This window comes from Prionailurus viverrinus, chromosome A3, assembly GCF_022837055.1.
Source record: "Prionailurus viverrinus isolate Anna chromosome A3, UM_Priviv_1.0, whole genome shotgun sequence".
Taxonomy (NCBI): domain Eukaryota; kingdom Metazoa; phylum Chordata; class Mammalia; order Carnivora; family Felidae; genus Prionailurus; species Prionailurus viverrinus.
Window position 1 is genome coordinate 22,481,467 of NC_062563.1, and position 18,337 is coordinate 22,499,803.

At 40.8% G+C, this 18,337-nt stretch overlaps 1 protein-coding gene across 4 annotated transcripts in view; it reads left to right on the plus strand.

The window, feature by feature from the left end:
* Positions 1–18,337, plus strand: part of MROH8 (maestro heat like repeat family member 8) — a 59,247-nt gene that overhangs the window by 36,329 nt on the left and 4,581 nt on the right. Inside the window, exons 13-22 of one of the 4 annotated variants that reach the window (XR_007150887.1) lie at positions 3,583–3,718; positions 6,359–6,549; positions 7,887–8,024; positions 8,450–8,564; positions 9,095–9,235; positions 10,322–10,486; positions 11,145–11,300; positions 13,447–13,569; positions 15,048–15,143; positions 15,398–15,463. Coding sequence is in view for 1 of the 4 variants with exons in the window: in XM_047852643.1 (XP_047708599.1) it covers positions 3,583–3,718; positions 6,359–6,549; positions 7,887–8,024; positions 8,450–8,564; positions 9,095–9,235; positions 10,322–10,486; positions 11,145–11,300; positions 13,447–13,569; positions 15,048–15,147; positions 15,398–15,463 (1,331 nt within the window). In the remaining 3 variants the exon portion in view is untranslated. Of the gene's footprint in view, positions 1–3,582; positions 3,719–6,358; positions 6,550–7,886; positions 8,025–8,449; positions 8,565–9,094; positions 9,236–10,321; positions 10,487–11,144; positions 11,301–13,446; positions 13,570–15,047; positions 15,148–15,397; positions 15,464–18,337 lie in introns of those variants that run through there. The other 3 variants (XR_007150888.1, XR_007150889.1, XM_047852643.1) reach the window with 3 other exon arrangements.

Consider the following 18,337-nt stretch of genomic DNA (forward strand, 5'->3'; position numbering starts at 1 on the left):
CCCAAGATCAAGAGTTTCATGCTCTACCAACTGAGCCAGCCAGACAAGACCAGCATCTCTTTTTGTCTGCTTTATATATTGTGATTCTGGGTAATTATTATATTTGAAAAAAAGATTTATTTGCTTTTTTTTTTAATTTTTAAAATGTTTATTCATTTCTGAACAACAGAGAAAGACAGAGCACAAGCAGGGGTGGGGCGAAGAGAGAGGGGGACACAGAATCCGAAGCAGGCTCCAGGCTCTGAGCTGTCAGCACAGAGCCCAATGCGGGGCCCGAACCCACGAACCGCAAGATCATGACCTGAGCTGAAGCCGGATACCCAACCGACTGAGCCACCTAGGCGCCCCAAGATTTCTTAGCTTTAAACTGTTTGAAAACCACTTCCAATGAATGATTCTCACAATGTCTTGGTGCAGTGCTGATGTTTTCTGTAAGCTGAACTTAAGACACTTTACCACTAAGTCAAATAAAGGAAGATGTTTACCCATGCAAAAAAAAAAAAAGAGTTCATACAATTTTTTTAAAAACTATTATTTTGTATATTTCTGTAATCCGTTACTTTTAAACCTTTACTGCTTGCTTCAGCTTACATGAAACGTATAATTTCATACAAAATATTAAATATAGATTCTTATATGAAACTTATGATTTCATACAAAATATTAAATATACTTAATCATTTTAAAGTGTAATTTTAGCATAATTTTATTGTTCTAGCTCTTGGAACAAGAGTTGGTTTAACTGGGGTGATTGTTCTTAGGAGTCTGTGCAAAGCAACTACTATGTCCAAGGTGCTGTTGGGCCTGTAGAAATAAGGGATAGGACACAAGCCCTGTCCTGGAGCAGCACACAGTCTGATAGCAGACCTAGACGAATAACAGAGGACTCCAAAGCAAAATAAAAGAGTTCTGTGGAAGCTCCTGTAGGAGGTGATTTTATTAGATGAAGGATTGGGGAGGGAGTTTTAAAAGAAGGGCAGCCACAAGCTAAGTGTTTAGTGTAAATTAGCCAAGTAGAAGGTGGGACAGGGCAGTGGAAAAGGCATTCTGGACAGGAGGAATAGCAAAACTAAACACAAGGAAGGTATGAAACAGCTTGATGAATGCATACCCCCAAAGGGATGATGCAAACAAAAACCACTGAATCAGTATCACTGGAGGGGAAACCGTATTTTTAACAAACTCTCCAGATGTATTTTTCACACTAAAATTTGTGAACCATTGGCTTATAGGCTAATGTATGTGTTTTCCTAATTCAGATGCATTCCCAGCACTTACAAATTTACAGACCAAAAGCATTTTTGAAACACTTCTTTCACAATAAATAGCTTCTCAAATTATTTCATTTACTTCCTAGGGAATTCAAAGAAGGAAAAAAAAAAGGATGGGTAAATATAGGAATTTCTTAATTTCATCCCAAGAAGGAATGTTCATTTTCTACAATCTGTTGCCCCAGCTAGGAGCCTTTTCAGTATTTCATATTGCCTTTATGGCCTTCCCTTTAGGAGTCCTTTAGGACCTTCTCAATTTGTTTTATTCGTGGATGAGAATTATCAGAGGAGTGAAATTATCAGGGAGTGAAATGTTGGAATAGTCTTTAAGCCTCTCAATTTTTAAAGAATTTTTTTTTCAACGTTTATTTATTTTTGGGACAGAGAGAGACAGAGCATGAACGGGGGAGGGGCAGAGAGAGAGGGAGACACAGAATTGGAAACTAAGCCTCTCAATTTTTAGAGTGATTCTGATATAGACAGTTGGAAGACCATACTTGCTGTAGCACACAAAGATACCTAAGTAGATTCCGGAAATAAGAGAATGAGTTAAAACCAGGAGTAACTCCCAATGTTCCCCTGATAATGCTCTTCTACAGTGTTTATATAAATGTCAGGCCCTACCTTTGAGTCAATTATAGAAGAAGAAAAGTTCCTACACACTATCTTTCTTCGAGAAGAGACCTGGGGCGCCTGGGTGGCCCAATCGGGTAAGCATCCGACACTTGGTTTTGGCTCAGGTCACGGTCTCACGTTTTGTGAGTTCAAGCCCCGCATCGGGCTGTGATGGCAGTGCTGAGCCTGTTTGGGGTTCTCTCTCTCCCTCTCTCTCTGCCCCTCCCCCACTTGCTCTCTCTGTCTCTCTCGAAATGAATAAATAAAATTAAAACAAAAAACAAAAAAAGAGGGGCACCTAGGTGGCTCAGTTGGTTGAGCGTCCGACTTCGGCTCAGGTCATGGCCTCACGGTCTGTGAGTTCAAACCCCCCGTCAGGTTCTGTGCTGACAGCTCAGAGCCTGGAGCCTGCTTCGAATTCTGTGTCTCTCTCTCTGCCCCTCCCCCGCTCATGCTGTCTGTCTGTGTGTGTGTGTGTCTCTGTCAAAAATAAATAAACATTTAAAAAAAAAAAGAAAAAAAGAAGAGGAGATCTCTTCTGGGGCACCTGGGTGGCTCAGTCATTTGAGCATCTGACTCCTGGTTTCAGCTAAGGTCATGATCTCACAGTTTGTGAGTTCAAGCCTGAGTCAGGCTGTGTGCTAATAGCTTGGAGCCTGCTTGGATTCTCTCTCTCTCTGTCCCTCCTCCTCCCTCAAAATAAATAAGTAAACTTAAAAAAAAGTCCGGGGGCACCTGGGTGGCTCAAGTATCTGACTCTTGGTTTGGGTTCAGGTCATGATCTCGCATTTCATGAGTTTGAGCCCCACTTCAGGCTCTGAGCTGACAGTGTGGAACCTGCTTGGGATTCTCTCCCTCTTTCTTTGTCCTTTCTGCTCTCTCTCTCTCTCTTTCTCAAAAGAAATAAATAAACTTGAAAAAAAAAAAAAGTCCAGTAGTAAAAATTTTAAAATAAGTAAATAAAAGAAGAGACTTCTTCTAAGGAGAATCAAAGCTTTATTTCTCAGCTTGGACATGTCCAAAACTTGAGGACCATAGACTGGATTGAATAAATATATCTTTGAATTCCTTCTGTAAGCCTGGCATTGTGCTAGACCCTGAGGGGTTCATAGAAGAAAAGCCAAATATAATCCCTGCCTTCAGAGGGAACAGATGGACACATACAAAGAACTGAAAATAGTACATGTAAGATCGAGGCAACCTCTATACAGAAGAAATTGTGAAAGTGTTATGAGAACTCTCATGAGAGACATGGTAAAGAAGCAGCAAAAGTTTCACAGAGGAGATGACATTGGAGCTGGACCTTGAAAGGATTTTGTCAGGCAGGGAAGCGTTTGGGAAAGGGCCTTCCAGTTTAAGGACAGGCAATAAGCAGAAGTGTAGAGTTGTCAAAGTCCATTGTTTGGTAAAGATGAATGGTCTGGGGTAGCTAGAGCGCAGATATGTGACAGGGATCTGAAAAGATCAATTAGGACCAGTTTGTCTTGAAGTCCATGCTGAGGCATGGGAATTTGAGATTATAAAACCTTGGGACTTACTGTTATGAAATCAGAGAGTAAGTCTTTTGATAGCCTGAAAACCTGAGCAGAGAGGAAAATCACTTACAGATTGGATTCCAGATTTTAGGAAGGTCATGGTCATGGTGGGCCTAGGATAAGCCATTCTCCTGAACCCTCTTGTTCTTTGGGATTTCTAGGCATCTGGCTGAATTGTGGAGAACTCTGGATGTAAAACTGCCCAGCACCACCTGGATTCTGTGGAGACTCCTGAGGAAGTTGCAGAAATGCCATAATGCACCCACCCACGAGAAGATGGCCTATGTGGCTGTTGCTGTAAGCCACTGAACTTTGCCCTTCCAACTTCAACACCATACGCTCCCCCTCTTGGGATGACTGGCCCAACACCCCATCTGTAGTATCCCTTCTCATCACTCTCAAAAGTTTGCATCTGTCATCCATTTATAAATCTACAATGTCTCTGCCAAGGGATTGATATGGAGGGGGCTTGGGAGAATGAAGGAATCAATATGGTATAATGAAGTTTAGTTTAATCAGTATGGTTAAATGTTCCTTTATCCTTTAAAAAATATGTATCATCATAGTAAAAGAGTAATATACACTTGTGAAAAAAAATGTCAAATAATACCGAAGAGTATAAATAACAGAAAAGGTCCTCCTTGAGCAGAAGTCGGCAAACTTTTTCTGTAAAGGACCAGAAGGTAAATATTTTAGGTCACATATAATCTCTACATATAGAGATTATATTTTAGGTCTACATATAATCTCTATTTACCAGAAGGTAAATATTTTCAGGTCACATATAATCTCTATCATATATTCTTTGGATTTTTTTTTAAATCTTTTAAAAACCTAAAGACCATTCTTAGCCTAGCTGTATCATCTCCCTAAAAATGAACTTTCTTTTTTTTTTTTTTTTAACGTTTATTTATTTTTGAGACAGAGAGAGACAGAGCATGAAGGGGGGAGGGGCAGAGAGAGAAGGAGACACAGAATCGGAAGCAGGCTCCAGGCTCTGAGCCATCAGCCCAGAGCCTGACGCGGGGCTCGAACTCACAAGATCGTGACCTGAGCTGAAGTCGGACGCTTAACCGACTGCGCCACCCAGGCGCCCCAGAAATGAACTTTCTAGAAGTATTTATACATATATAATTTTTTTTTTTGTATTTGGTATACTTTCCCCCATTTTTTCTTTTCAGTAATACTTTTTAAAGAGAAGTTTTAGGTTTACAACAAAATTGAGTAGAAAGTACAAAGTTTCTATATACTCTCTGACTCCTACACACACAGCCTTCCCCACTATCACTATATACTTTTTACTTTCTTTTCTTTCCTACCAGCTTACGGTTCAGCTCTCTCTGACCTAAGTTATTATCATACATGTATTTTTTAGCTTCCAAAATTATTCTGACGTCTTTAATCTGCCGTAGTCTTCTCTCCTATTCTCTTTGTTTTTGTGGATTTATACCTTTTTAAAAACCCCTATAATGTTAACTTAGTGTAGTTTTAGAAGTTAGGGCAGACAAAGGTACATGTTTAATCATGTTAGTCTATAAAATTGTATGTATGTATTAATAGGATCAAATTACATGTACTGTTTGATGATCTGCTTTTTTTATTTAACAGTATATGAACTACTTTCCATGTCAAAACATAAGCCTCTCTGTTATTCTTTTCATGGCTGCATAGTAATTCATTCATTTTTATTACCTTTTTAAAAATAGATAACACTTCATATGGCACAGAACCATTTATTTCATTTCCAAGTTTCCTATTAATGAACATTTTGACAATTTTCAAACTTTTGCCATTAAAACAGTGCTATAATAAATTTAATCACACACACATGAAGTCTGTTATACATATCCAATTATTTTCTTAGGATAAAGGCCATTGTAGGGGAATTTCTAGGTCAAGGGGTGGGCTGATTTAAACTTTTGAGAATTCCCAGATGGTCCTCTAAAACATTGGCCTTCTACCAGTCATATGTGAGAATGCCCATTTACCCACACCCTTACCACACTGAGCATTCCTAGCCTTTTTATTGTTGCCTAGCTGATAGGTAAAAAAAAGGAGTATTATTTTAATTACAATCTTGTTATTGGTGAGAGTGAAGTAGCCATTTATATTTTGTGACTTGTCTGCTCATGTTCTATGTACCAGTGCTTCTCATATTTAATATGCATGCAAACCAGGGCACCTGGGTGGCTCAGTTGGTTAAGCATCTGACTTTGCAGGTCATGATCTTGCCGGTCCCAAGTTCGAGCCTCACGTTGGGCTCTGTGCTGACAGCTCAAAGCCTGGAGCCTGTTTCGGATTCTGTGTCTTCTCTCTCTCTGCCCCTCCCCCACTCATGCTCTGTCTCTCTCTCTCAAAAATAAATAAACATTAAAATTTTTTTAAAAAATAAAAATATGCACACAAACCACAATCAGCTAGGGATCTTACTGAAATGTAGGTTCTGATGCAGCAGGTCTGGGGTGGGGCTTGAGCTTCTCCATTTCTAACCGGGTCCCAGGCGATGCCAGTGCTGCTGGTGTGTGGCCCATACTTTGAGTAGCAAGCCTTTACCTTTTTTTTCTTACTGATACAAAAAAGGACCTTATATATTAAAAACATCACATCAGTGCAAATGATTTCTCTAGGTTATTTGTAATCTAACTATGTTTACTACAAATTTTGCCATGGCTTTGTATTTGTATGTGGTCAAATATGTTAATAGTTTCCTTTATGGTTCTGGATTTTAGACTCCCCTCACTCTTGGGTAACTTTTAGTAACTATTGTACTCCTATTCCTTTTCCCCCTCACTTTCATGTCCCTGCACCGTTTACCACTACTGTTCTGCCTATGGGATAGTAAAGCCAGAAAGCATGTTCTGGCACAAGCACAGATAAAGCAAGTAAGGGATAGTGCTAACAGGTGTTCAGCCCTCTGGTGTGTCTTTTCTACCACAGGCAACAGACGCCCTTTATGAGGTGTTTGTGGGAAACAGGCTCCGAGCAGCTACATTCCGACTCTTCCCTCAGCTTCTCATGACACTGCTTATCCAGATACACCACAGTATTGGCCTTACCATGTCTGATGTCGCCATTCCAAGCGGTCTGTACACAGAACAGGAGATGTCTTCACAGGTCACCCCTTTGTGGTACTGCCTTTTGTGATTTCATTGACCTTAACTAACACTAAGCTCTCAGCACTGTGGTAGACAGAAGGATAGCCAAGATGTGGTCCCAATCATGGGAGAGTTTACAGTCCACTATCATGAGACATCAAGATGAAAAATGCCCAGGAATTATTCTGGGCTCTCACTGGTTGGTGGTCTGGTTTTATTGGTGCCAAGGTAAACTCAGTATAAATTCATTAGTGTCACCTTGGCCCATGACTTTCTTTCAGACGAAGTGCTATAATGTGGATTATTAAGAACACCTGACTAAAAGTCAGGAGAACTGAGTTCTAATTCTCATTCATTTAATTAGCTATGTACCCTGGGCAAATCTTTCTGTTGTTCTGTGCCTTGGTTTCCCTATCTGTAAATTAGGTCAGGCTCAATACTCTCCAAAGACCCTCTAGTTTTAGGATTCTCTGGTGTTATGTCCAGCATACAAGTTCAGTAAGTAGTAAGGGTAGTTTATTTTTTAAAGTAATCTCTCCACCCAAAGTGAGGCTCAAACTTACAACCTGGAGATCAAGAGTTGCATGCTCTACTGATGGAGCCAGCCAGGCATCCCAGTAATGGGGGTAGTTTAAAAAGCAGTGTGGGTAAGAGCACTGGAGGTGGCTCAGTTGGTTGAGCATCCAACTCTTGATTTCACCTCAGGTCATGATCCCAATTTCATGGGATCGAGCCCCTGTGTTGGGCTCATGCTGAGCATGGAGCCTGCTTGGGATTCTCTTTCTCCCTCTGCCCCTCTTCCCCACTGGTGTGCTCTCTCTTTCTCTCTCCAAAAATATAAAAATAAAAATAAAAAGCCGTGTGGGTAAATTTATGGAGGGGGTAAATTGTATCTAAATAAAGCTTTAATTTTTTTAAGTTTATTTTTGAGAGAGAGAGAGACAGAGAGACAGAGAGAGCAAGTGGGGGAGGGGCAGAGAGAGAGAGACAGAGAGAGAGAGAATCGTGACCTGAGCTGAAACCAAGACTCGGATGCTTAACTGACTGAGCCACCCAGGCACCCCTAAATAAAGCTTTGGAGAAAAGCAGTGGGTATGGGTTTAGCATTCCATATCATTTGTTTTATCATAGATTTCTTTTCAAACTCCCAGGGATACAAAATTTAGTTAGATTTCTTTATGCTAAAAATTTGTGTGAAGGGCTTTTCAAGTTGTTACATCATTAAGAGTCTTTGGGGAAATCTGGAAAGAAGAGAATTACTGTCCAGCAGCTATCAGTGCATGACCCTCCTCAGTGAGAGCAGGGTGATCATGTGCTGATAAGTTGGAGGGACCTGTTCTATTCACGTGTACTGGTTTTGTTTGATTTAGCTTCGCCATACAGGCTACAAAGACTCTCCTTCTCAGAACATTGTGCTGGCAGGAATTCAACATCATGGAAAAGAATAAAGGATGGACCCTCTTGGAAGGAAAAGATGGCCATCTTCAGGGAATATCTCTCCTTGCCAAGTAAGGCTTCCTTGCCATGTACACCTGCTCTAAATCAGCATTGATTTAGGTACTTTTCTCCCTTTTAGTTAAAACAGCAACCTAAGTTGGATAACATCACAGGTTAGGGAAATACCCACTATGCCAGGCAAATATTTTAGAGGTCCTGACAGTGCTATACCCTCCTGTGCACCTGAAGCTGGGCAAAATCCTCAGAGGACCCCGAGCCCTGGGAATAATGCAATCTGGATAGGAGCATTTATTTCCACCACCACCACCCCCTTTTTTTTTTTGGATTTTAATTTTGAGTAATCTCTACGCCCTCCATGGGGCTCAAACTTAAAACTTAAGATCAAGAGTCATACTCTCCACTGACTGAGCCAGCCAGGCACCCCAAGAATAGGAGCATTTCTAAGAGGTGTCCTATTGGGTGTTCTGTTTTGCAGTGCATTGCTGGAAAGAAATCACCTCTTTGCAAATAAGATCATGTACTTGTTGGTCCCTCTTCTTGACCGAGGGAATGATAAACATAAACTCACATCTGCAGGATTTTTCGTGGAGGTAAGATTCGTTAGAAGCTGAATTCAGGAAGCCTGTAAAGCAGCACTGCCTGCCTTCCTGGGCCCCATCCAACTTCATGGCAGGCTGGGATCCATAACAGACATGGGATAGAAATAGTTTCAGGTTCAAGCCTACTGAAATACTTCTTGTCTTATGTACCTACAGTGTAAGCATCACCCTGTAATATAGTACAAGTTTCAAAGGAAAATGTGTATTTTGGAGTTGGTGGGAAGGTGGTTCCCCTCCTGAAAAAGGGCTTAAAGGTAACTTCTACAGGGGTGCCTGGATGGATCTGTCTGTTAAGCGTCCAACTTTGGCTCAGGTAATGATCTCACAGTTTGTGAGTTCAAACCCCACGTCAGGCTCTGTGCTGACAGCTCAGAGCCTGGAGTCTGTGTCAGATTCTGTGTCTCCCTCTCTCTCTGCCCCTCCTCTGCTCACACTCTGTCTTTCTCTCTCAAAAATAAATAAACATTAAAAATTTTTTTTAAAAAAGGTAAATCCTTTGGCTTATTTCTGGATTCTTTCAGCTTCTCCAGAGTCCAGTGGCTAGGAGACTGCCCAGCATATACTCTATTGCCCGCTTGAAAGACTGGCTACATCATGGAAATAATGTCTTCAAAACTCTTGCCCTAAAGGGACTGCGCTATCTTACCAGACACCAGGAGATGGTAGGAGGGGCCCTGAGAGTACTGATTTATAAGTCACAAATCAAACATACCCTAGAAAGACACCCAAGAAACTGGTAAGGAAAGCTGAGAAGGAAATTGGGTAGCTGGGAATAGGATCGAGTGGGAATGCATCCCTTTGAACCATTTAAATTTTATACCTAGGAAATATGTAAGTACTGACTATAAAGTATTTCATGAAATTATAAGAACTAAATAAAAAGTCCAAGTCACATATATTCATAAAATTTGAAACCTACAATTTGTGTAAGGAGGTACCCTCACTATCATCAACAGCCTGGGTGACATTCAGGTGTCCTTTTATGTCTTGAACCATGTTGCTCTAAGGAATAAATTGGATATGCCATGGTATCTATCCCAAGATGTGTATCATCTAAACAAAGATCACTGACATTCATGTTGAAAGAGAGCATTTTCTGCAGGGCTAGCTAGAAACTAGGCCTGGGTCAGAAAGGAAAATTAATTCCGGGCCTTTGACTTTATCATCTGAGTTCCATTTCTTTTAAATATTTAAATATGTGTGTATGTCTGACACAAGAATGACAGATATTAGCATGTTAATTGTTAATACTTTTTACATGTATGTCTTACACTTTGAAACTCTGAGATTGCTTCATTTTGGGTTTTCAGAAGAACAGAATCCCAATTCAGAATGGGAAGGACCCTTAAAGGTCCTCAGTCAATTTCTGCTTGAATTCCGGCAAGGAATCTTTCTGCTCTGGATACATTCCATGTTGGAGAACTCACTATGAGTTGAGCTAGCCATTCCACTTTCTCTCTCTATAAGCAATTCCTTACATTAATCCTAAGTCTCTGTTATTGGACCATCTCCCTCTTGGTTCCATTTTTTCCCTATGAGGCAACTTACAACAGCTCTGCTCCATTCTCTATCAGCCCTGCCAATACTGAGAGGGCAATCATGCCCTCTTTACTTCTCTATTCTTAACTAGCCAGCCCTACCAAAAATTCAACAAGCACCAGGTACTGAGTTAAGCTGGGGAGCCCTACTTTGGTAACAGATGAAGTGCTATCAGGAGAGGTGATGGTGCACTCCCTTTGGGCACACAGAGAGAAGGCATCAAGAGCCTGTTGCCGTGCATCTTAGACCTCTTATGTGAAACCGATGAGAAGATTGTTTTGTTGGCCATCCAGATACTCCTGCAACTCGTCGAGACAATGGATTTCACTACCCTGACTGCCATGATGAAAACCCTGTTCTCCCTATTTGGTGATGTAAGACAATGAGAGAGGAGAGACTTTCCTAGGGGAGGGTAACTGGCATGACAGCAAATAGAAATTGGGATCCTTCCAGGTAACCTGTGATGTTAGCAGGACTGGTGTTACTGTTTTCTCAGATTAAAAAACAAAAACAAAAACAAAAAACAGAGATGTAGAGACTTGCCAAGGAGAGTCTCTACAGAGATGTAGGGACTTACCCTGATCATGGGGTGGGGAAGGAGTTTGTATAAGAAAAGATGTCTTTCAAGGAACAATCAGGATGGGTCAAGGTGGTGGACTATACATATGTCCCCATCCCAAATCCCAAAAGATTTTTCAAAAAAGAAATACATGGAGCACAATGAACCATGTCCTTGGAAGAGTCAAATATGCCAAGGTTGGGTTTTTGAATTTCAGCAAAACAGATTGTGTGAGTAGTTAATACTAGTATCAGGCACAAACTGTGCTGACTACATTTCTCATATGCAGAGTGAGAGAACAACCAGTAGTACAAAGCAGCAGGTCTTGCTAACTTTACCTATATTTGGCTTCTTGCCCTCAGCTACCTACAGCTAAATAGCCTCATGTTAGGACTGGGTTTTCAACTGACCTAGTCCTTGCAAGTTAAGCATGAACACTTTCGATGAGTTGCTTCCCTTTGGATACTTTATAGGTAAGACCTGATGTTCATCGTTTCTCCATGACCCTCTTTGGAGCCTCCATAAAGTCTGTGAAATACACAGATAAGAAGGGTATAGAGAATCAAGTCCTGGACAGCTTGGTCCCACTACTTCTGTATTCTCAAGATGAAAACGATGCCGTAGCTGAGGTAACACCTCTGTCAAACTTCTTTCAGCCCTGAATAACTTCCAATCCAGAGCCAAATATGCAAATAAGCTTTTATAGCTTTGAGGGCAGGGACTTTGCGGTATCATCTTTATTCACCATTTCCTCTAGCACAGACTACCTTTCAATTATTTTACCTAAGTGAATTATGTAAAAAACCTTACTCCTTATTTCTGTATAGGAAATTATGGCCCTTTGTGGGTAAGAACAATAAATATACCTTGTTGTTACCCCACCCCAATATTTAGCCTAGCACAGAGGCCTAAATACCGTGCCCAATTCAACAAACTTTTTGTTGATGTCAATAACAATATCCCATTACCTTTCTTTTATTTAAGAACTGCCTCATGGCCTTTGGACAAATAGACTTGTGTTCAGGCTAAGTCAGAAACAGTAGCTCCTCTGACAATCTAAAGAAGGCTCTGCATCTCCTTAATCTTCCACAAGTTTCTGTCATAGAGTTGTGGGTGGGATGTCATCATCTTTACTACTTTCCCTTACCTCAGGAGCCTATCCATCCCAAGGTGCTAACTATGACGACCAATTACAGCAAACCAGAGAGGTGCGCAAGGATTCTGGAAAAATGCTGAACTTGCCCTTATTTATGCTCCCCATTAAAGAAATGAAAGCAGAATCAGAAACAAGATTTAAGATTATAGTGGGCCCTGGTGTCTTGATGTGGGGGAAGTGTTATGGCCTCATAGACAGAAATATGAAATATTTCAGACCCCAATAAGGTATGGAGTAGAGCTTCCCAACCGAGTGATGGAAAAGTATGTCCTGTAGGGGTCATAGATATGTGGATGCATTGATACCCATCCCACCCCACCCCCACCCCTGTCAGCCGTTGGCAATCAGGCAAGGCATAGAGCAGCCGAGGCTCTGGGCTTATTTTCTTTCAAACCTTGAATGATCCCTAGCCTTGTCTTCAAGGCTAGAGAGGTGGAATCCAACATTAAACAGGTTGGGAGTCACTAACACAGAGAACATAATAAATACCCATATATCTACCACCCACTGTAAGAAATAAAATAGGAATAAATCACACGCCTATCCCCAAATGAATTCCCTCAACAACTATCATCCTGAATTGTATTGTTACCAACTTCTGTGGTAATATGTTTTCATGTTTTAAAACTTTATATGTAGAAAAACACTTCGTATGTTGTATCATTTGTAAATCTGTCAGCAACTTGCTCTTTTTTGCATATTTAGCATTATAAGACTTGCCCGCATGGGGGGCTCCCGCTCATTTATTCTTCCTGCCGTACAGAATCCTCCATCTTGAGGATACCCTCACACTTCTCCCTCCTATGCTCGGACATCTACATCGCCTCCAGTTTTTCATTACTACGATGCTGCAATGAGCATTCTTTTATGTATTTCTTTGCATACCTGTGTGAGAGTTTCTTGAGGGAATAAACTCAGAAGTAGAATATCTGGGCATCTTTAACTTTACTAGATATTTACAAATAAACAGAGTAGCTGAACTAACTTGTATTCCTATCAGTCTCCAAAAGAATGGTCCAAATCTAGTGGACGTGGGACAAAATACTTGCTTGGATACTCATCTGAGGTGGTGTGTGGTACATGGGAAGCATTCTGACAGCAGTGAATAGAGAAGAAGCCTACTTGCTAAATTCTGCTCAAGCATCTGGATCAGGAAGGGATCAGTGCCTTCCAGAAGTCATTCCAAATCAGAGATTCCACAAGGTCTGGGAGAAGAGAAGCTATACTTCCCTGTATAAAGTGACAGGAGAGTATCACAGGAGCAGCACGTGGGCAGAGGAGCCCTAGGTCTAGGAGTGGGGGAGTGGGAACTCCTGCCCAAATCCCTGCTCTGGGTATTACACCTGACAGCTCTCACTGTTGCCCTAAACCAGTGGCTTCTCCATCCTCCCCACAATTCTGCAGGCTTTATGAGTCCCCTATAGGAACTGACTGGGGAAATTGAAGGAGGACAGGACTCTGGTTCCTTTCCATCCCTGCCCTCGCTTTAGCCAGGATAATCCTTGAGTTTATCAGCTTTTCGTATTGGACTTCAGTATCAGTTTTATTTGAAGAAAAGTTAGGTCAGCTAAAAAGAGAAATATTTGAAAAATGCTGATCTCTGATAATCCTTTCCACAGGAAAGCAGGCAGGTCCTAACTATATGTGCCCAGTTCCTGAAGTGGAAGCTGCCCCAAGAAGTGTACTGCAAAGATCCCTGGTACATCAGGTGTGGCAAAGTTGGAAAAGTCTGCAAGTTCTTTGTACGTGATCAATAATGGCTTTGTTAGCTCTTTCATATGCTAGCATACTTATTTTTTCTGATGTAGTTTTTAAGGGAGGAACACGACATAAAGGAAATATTTCCCATCCCCTTTCACATCAGCAGCTGTTATCCATGAACCATCTTGCTTTGGGAACCTATTTTTCTACAGTTTCCTCCCAACTGAGTCACAGATGCACTTTCTATTACCACCCTTTCTCATCAGAAAGACTCTCTTGAATTCTTGGGAGCCCCATTAACCTGGGTCAGAGGCTCATATAGGGTATAGGGCTGATGGTACATGCTCAAAAAACTGCTTATGGAGTGAATTGAAATGGAGTTATGTATTGCCTTTACAGTGATCTCTAATCCTTTTCTTGGGTGTAGTGGTTTATTTTACCCTCCATTAGAACATGTTTAGGGAGCCGCAAGCAAGGGTTGCTAGGCTATCATGGGCCATGCAGCATGCTTAGCAGCATGCCACTGACTCTGCTAGGACCCAGATGGCATCCTTTCTCCTCCCAGACTTAACTAAGGCTACTGGGGCCAATCTCAGGGGAAGGCTTGAGCCAGGGCAGTTTCAGGGGGCCTATCCATGGTTTTCTGGACATCTGACTCTAGAACTGCTGGGATCCTACTATGAAGACCCTAGGACTGACTATTCCCACAGGGATCTTCCATTTGTGTAACCTATTTAGGACCCAGTGGCGGGCTCCTCCGATCAGAGTTACAGGGCTAGGAAGCCTCACAGTGTCAGGCTTTCCACTGGGGATGATCTCTCTGACCTGTAGGCAAACTTACATCTGAGGCAGTGATAACAATATTTACAGCAGAAATTCTGATTATAGATTATCCATGTACCATCGTAAGATCTATAGGAATAGATTCTGATTGCCCTCCTCCTATCCCAAGCTGCCTATTCCTGTAGCAGACCCACTGAGAGGCACATTTATTCAGCCAGTAGGCACAACACATCCAATGTGCAACAGGCCATGGGGAACCCAGAAACATGCCAAGGATACAAACTTCCCAAGGGAGCTGGCTAGCTAGGAAGGGGGATAAAACTTCTGTGGGAAGTTAAATGGAAGCTCAAGGTGGAAAATGATATGTGCCAAGAGAGGAGTACCTGCAAAAATGCTCAGAGCAGAGTAAGGTCAGGAAGGCAAGGGTGATGGGGGAAGAGCTGATAGGGAGGCAGAGCTCAAGGCAGAGAAGACTTAGAAACAGAGAGGTGGAGATGGACTTAGAGGCATCACGGGCACAGTATGTGGCATGAGTGGCTGTGAGCAAGGTGTATTCAGAGGATTTAACTTTGTCTAGGGGCTTGTTATTGTGGCGCTAAGCAACCACAATCACTATTTCAAGCGCTATGCTATATGTGTCCGATGTCTGACATAGTCCCTGACTCTGGAAACTATAGTGAGGCTGACAAAAATAGTCGTGCGTTTCACTCCTTTCTACTCTTTTTTCCCCACTTAGGGAAAAAAATGCAAGGGTAAAGTTAACCTTGTAGCCCAAACATTGATGTTCTCCAAGAATGCAAAGCTTCCTATCAGAAGAGCAGCAGTCTTATTTGTAGGTATAAATAATCTTTTCATTTCTACAGTCACGTTACCCTATATTCTCCCAAACTGTGTTGTTGAGTATCCTCATTGTTTATGAAGATAACTTCAAAAATACTTTTTTTGAAGAAAGGGGCTATTGTCTTTAGGTAACTTTCAGGCACTTGGAAGTCAAAGTTTTAGAATCTAATTATCAAAAGGCCAGTTCTGCCAACTGCTTAGAGCCAGAGCCAGACCACAGACTCACTGACTTTATCCTACATTTAGGGCTCTTATTGAAGTATGTGGATCACAGTGAGCTCAGGATGAAAGGCACTGACTGGATAGAGAAAGGTGAGTGACAACACACTTGGGTTTGGTTTGGGACATCTCACATTTTGAAAGGGATCTGAGGCAGTGACAGTGGGCAGGCTCTCTGACAGAATTTAGACCCTGGGAACCAGAGAGCCTGACTTTTGCAGTAAGAAAGCCCTTAGTGACTTCAAGTGAATGATGGTCTCATCCCAGTCCAACTACCCGATTAGGAAAGGACATGACCCTATTTTTCTGGAAGCCAGCTTTGATGAGTGTCTCAGGAACAGTTTCTGAATTTTTTTCGGGAAATAAGACATTACCTAGAAATACTATCTTAGTAAATTACGATGATACCTCACAAGCACCACAGAAATGGCTGTAGCACTACTTTCCATAAGCAGTTGTCCTGTGAGATGGTAAAACTTGGTAATACAGATGTTTTATAATCATATAAGGCAACCATAACATAAATGGCTTTCTGAATTGTCAGTGAGTGGAAATTTTCTGTAACTGTACAGTTTGGAGGATTTAGCACTCAGAGAACTATTTATTCCCATTTAAGAAGTAGTCCTACAATTAGAAATGCCATGAAATGCTAAGCCTCACACCCAAAAGTATGTACTAAGAGAACCAAATTAAAATCCTGGGGGTACCTGGCTGGCTCAGTCGGTAGAGCATGAGACTCTTGATCTCGGAGTTGTGAGTGCAAGCCCCATGTTGGGTGTAGAGATTACTTAAAATATTTTAAAAAATAAAATAAAATCCTGAACAATTCACTGCTTTTAAAGTAAGAATATACAACTGGTAAAATAGCCAGAAGCTGGACCTTATTTAAGAAAGATTATGAGAGGGGCACATGGCTGGCTCTGTGAGTAGAGTGTGCGACTCTTGATCTTAGGGTTGTGGTTTCAAGCCCCATGCTGGGTGTAGAGATTACTTAAAAATAAAGTCTTAGAAAAAAATGATGAGAGGGGCTCCTGGCTGACTCAGTCAGTAGAGCATGCAACTCTTAGTCTCGGGATTATGAGTTTGAGCCCCACATCAGGGGTAGAGTTCATTTCAAAGTAATTAAGTAAATTTTTTTTTAAAAGATGATTTGGTGCTCGCTTTGGCAGCACATATACTAAAAAAAGATAATTTGTATAAACAAATTATGAGAAATGTTACCCAGATTTGTTGTAGTGATCATTTTACAAAATATATAAATATCAAATCATTATGTTGTACACCTGAAACCAATATATAATGTATGTCAATTATACCTCAACAATAACAAAAAAAGCAAAAAGCTTTAAAAAAAATGGAAGATCATGCCACTTTTCTAAATTCTTCTATCTCCTCACAGCTATCAGAAGCAAGAAAAAAAAAAGTAAAAGTAAAATAGATTCTTTTATTCTATGAGGTAGGCCTGTGCCTGGTTGATTCTGTTCAATTAAAAAGAAATTATTTTCTTTTTTTAACTTTTTTTAATGTTTTTATTTTTGAGAGAGAGACAGAGTGAGTGGGGGAGTGGCAGAGAGAGAGGGAAACACAGAATCCGAAGCAGGCTCCAGGCTCCGAGCTGTCAGCACAGAGCCTGACGTGGGGCCCGAACTCACAAGCTATGAAATCATGACCTGAGCTGAAGCTAGACGCCCAACTGACCGAGCCACCCAGGTGCCCCAGAAGGAAATTATTTTCTAATCTAACACAAGGGGAGCAAAAGTTCCTTTTTCATTCTAAAGTCATTTATGTATAGGATCTATATATGAACCTTATGAAATTGCCAATCTGTAGGGCGAAATCAAGTCAAATAACATTCTCATGTGGTTCAATCTAATGGAATAATCCCACCCTCTTCCTTCCCTAACAGTGCCTGATCTGTCTTAGAATAGGGTGTTCCAGAACTCCTGAACAAATTTATGTCATTTACTGTAGGTAATTTTTAAGCTAAATTTAAACAGAAAAATAACAAAATTTTAAATGTGAATTTAAACTGACTTCATGACAAAATAAAGTTCCATTCCTTTAGATTCTAGAATTGATGTGTACTCCTTCATGTATTCTGTGAAACAGATCTTAATGCAAGAACTGAAAGAAATTAAAAATAGTTAAGCATTCCCTTTTGGAAATAAACATGAGTTTAAAGGCTAAAATCCTACTGAAAAAATAAAAAGCTTCAAACTGTGAAGAGGTCTTGAGCATTTTTGAGACCTCGGAGAACTGGAAATTAAAAAGCTTTATCTAGGGGGCCTGGCTGATTCCATCGGAAGAGCATGCAACTCTTCATCTCAGGGTTGTGAGTTTAAGCCCCAGGTTGGGTGCAGAGATTTATTTATTTTAAATAAATAAAACTTAAAAAGAGAGAGAGAGAGTGCCTTATCTAACTAAATATGATACCAAAGACAGATCCATAAAGTAAAAGAATGATAGATTTATCTATATAAAAATTTTATTTCTTTTAAATATTTATTTTGAGAGAGAGAGGGGGCAGAGAGAGAGGCGGAGAGGAAGAATCCCAAGCAGGTCTGTGCTGTCAGCACAGAGCCTGATAGGGCTCTATCCCACAAACCATGAGATCATGACCTGAGCTGAAATCAGGATTTGGATGCTAACCGACTAAGCCACCCAGACTCTCCTCTATATAAAAATTTTTTAAATCAACTTTGATTAAAAAAAAAAAGAAACACAGCTAAAAACCAAACAATAATTTAGGAAATATATTTGTACTATGATAATGAGTTAATATCCTTAAATCAGTACATCTCTCTCTTTTTTTAAGTTTATTTATTTATTTTTTTTAGTAATCTCTACACCCAGCATAGGGCTCGAACCCACGATCCCAAGATCAGGAGTTGCCTGTTCTACCGACTGAGCCAGCCAGGCACCCCAACAAATTAATACATCTCAAAAGACAAGTGGCAAACAATATGA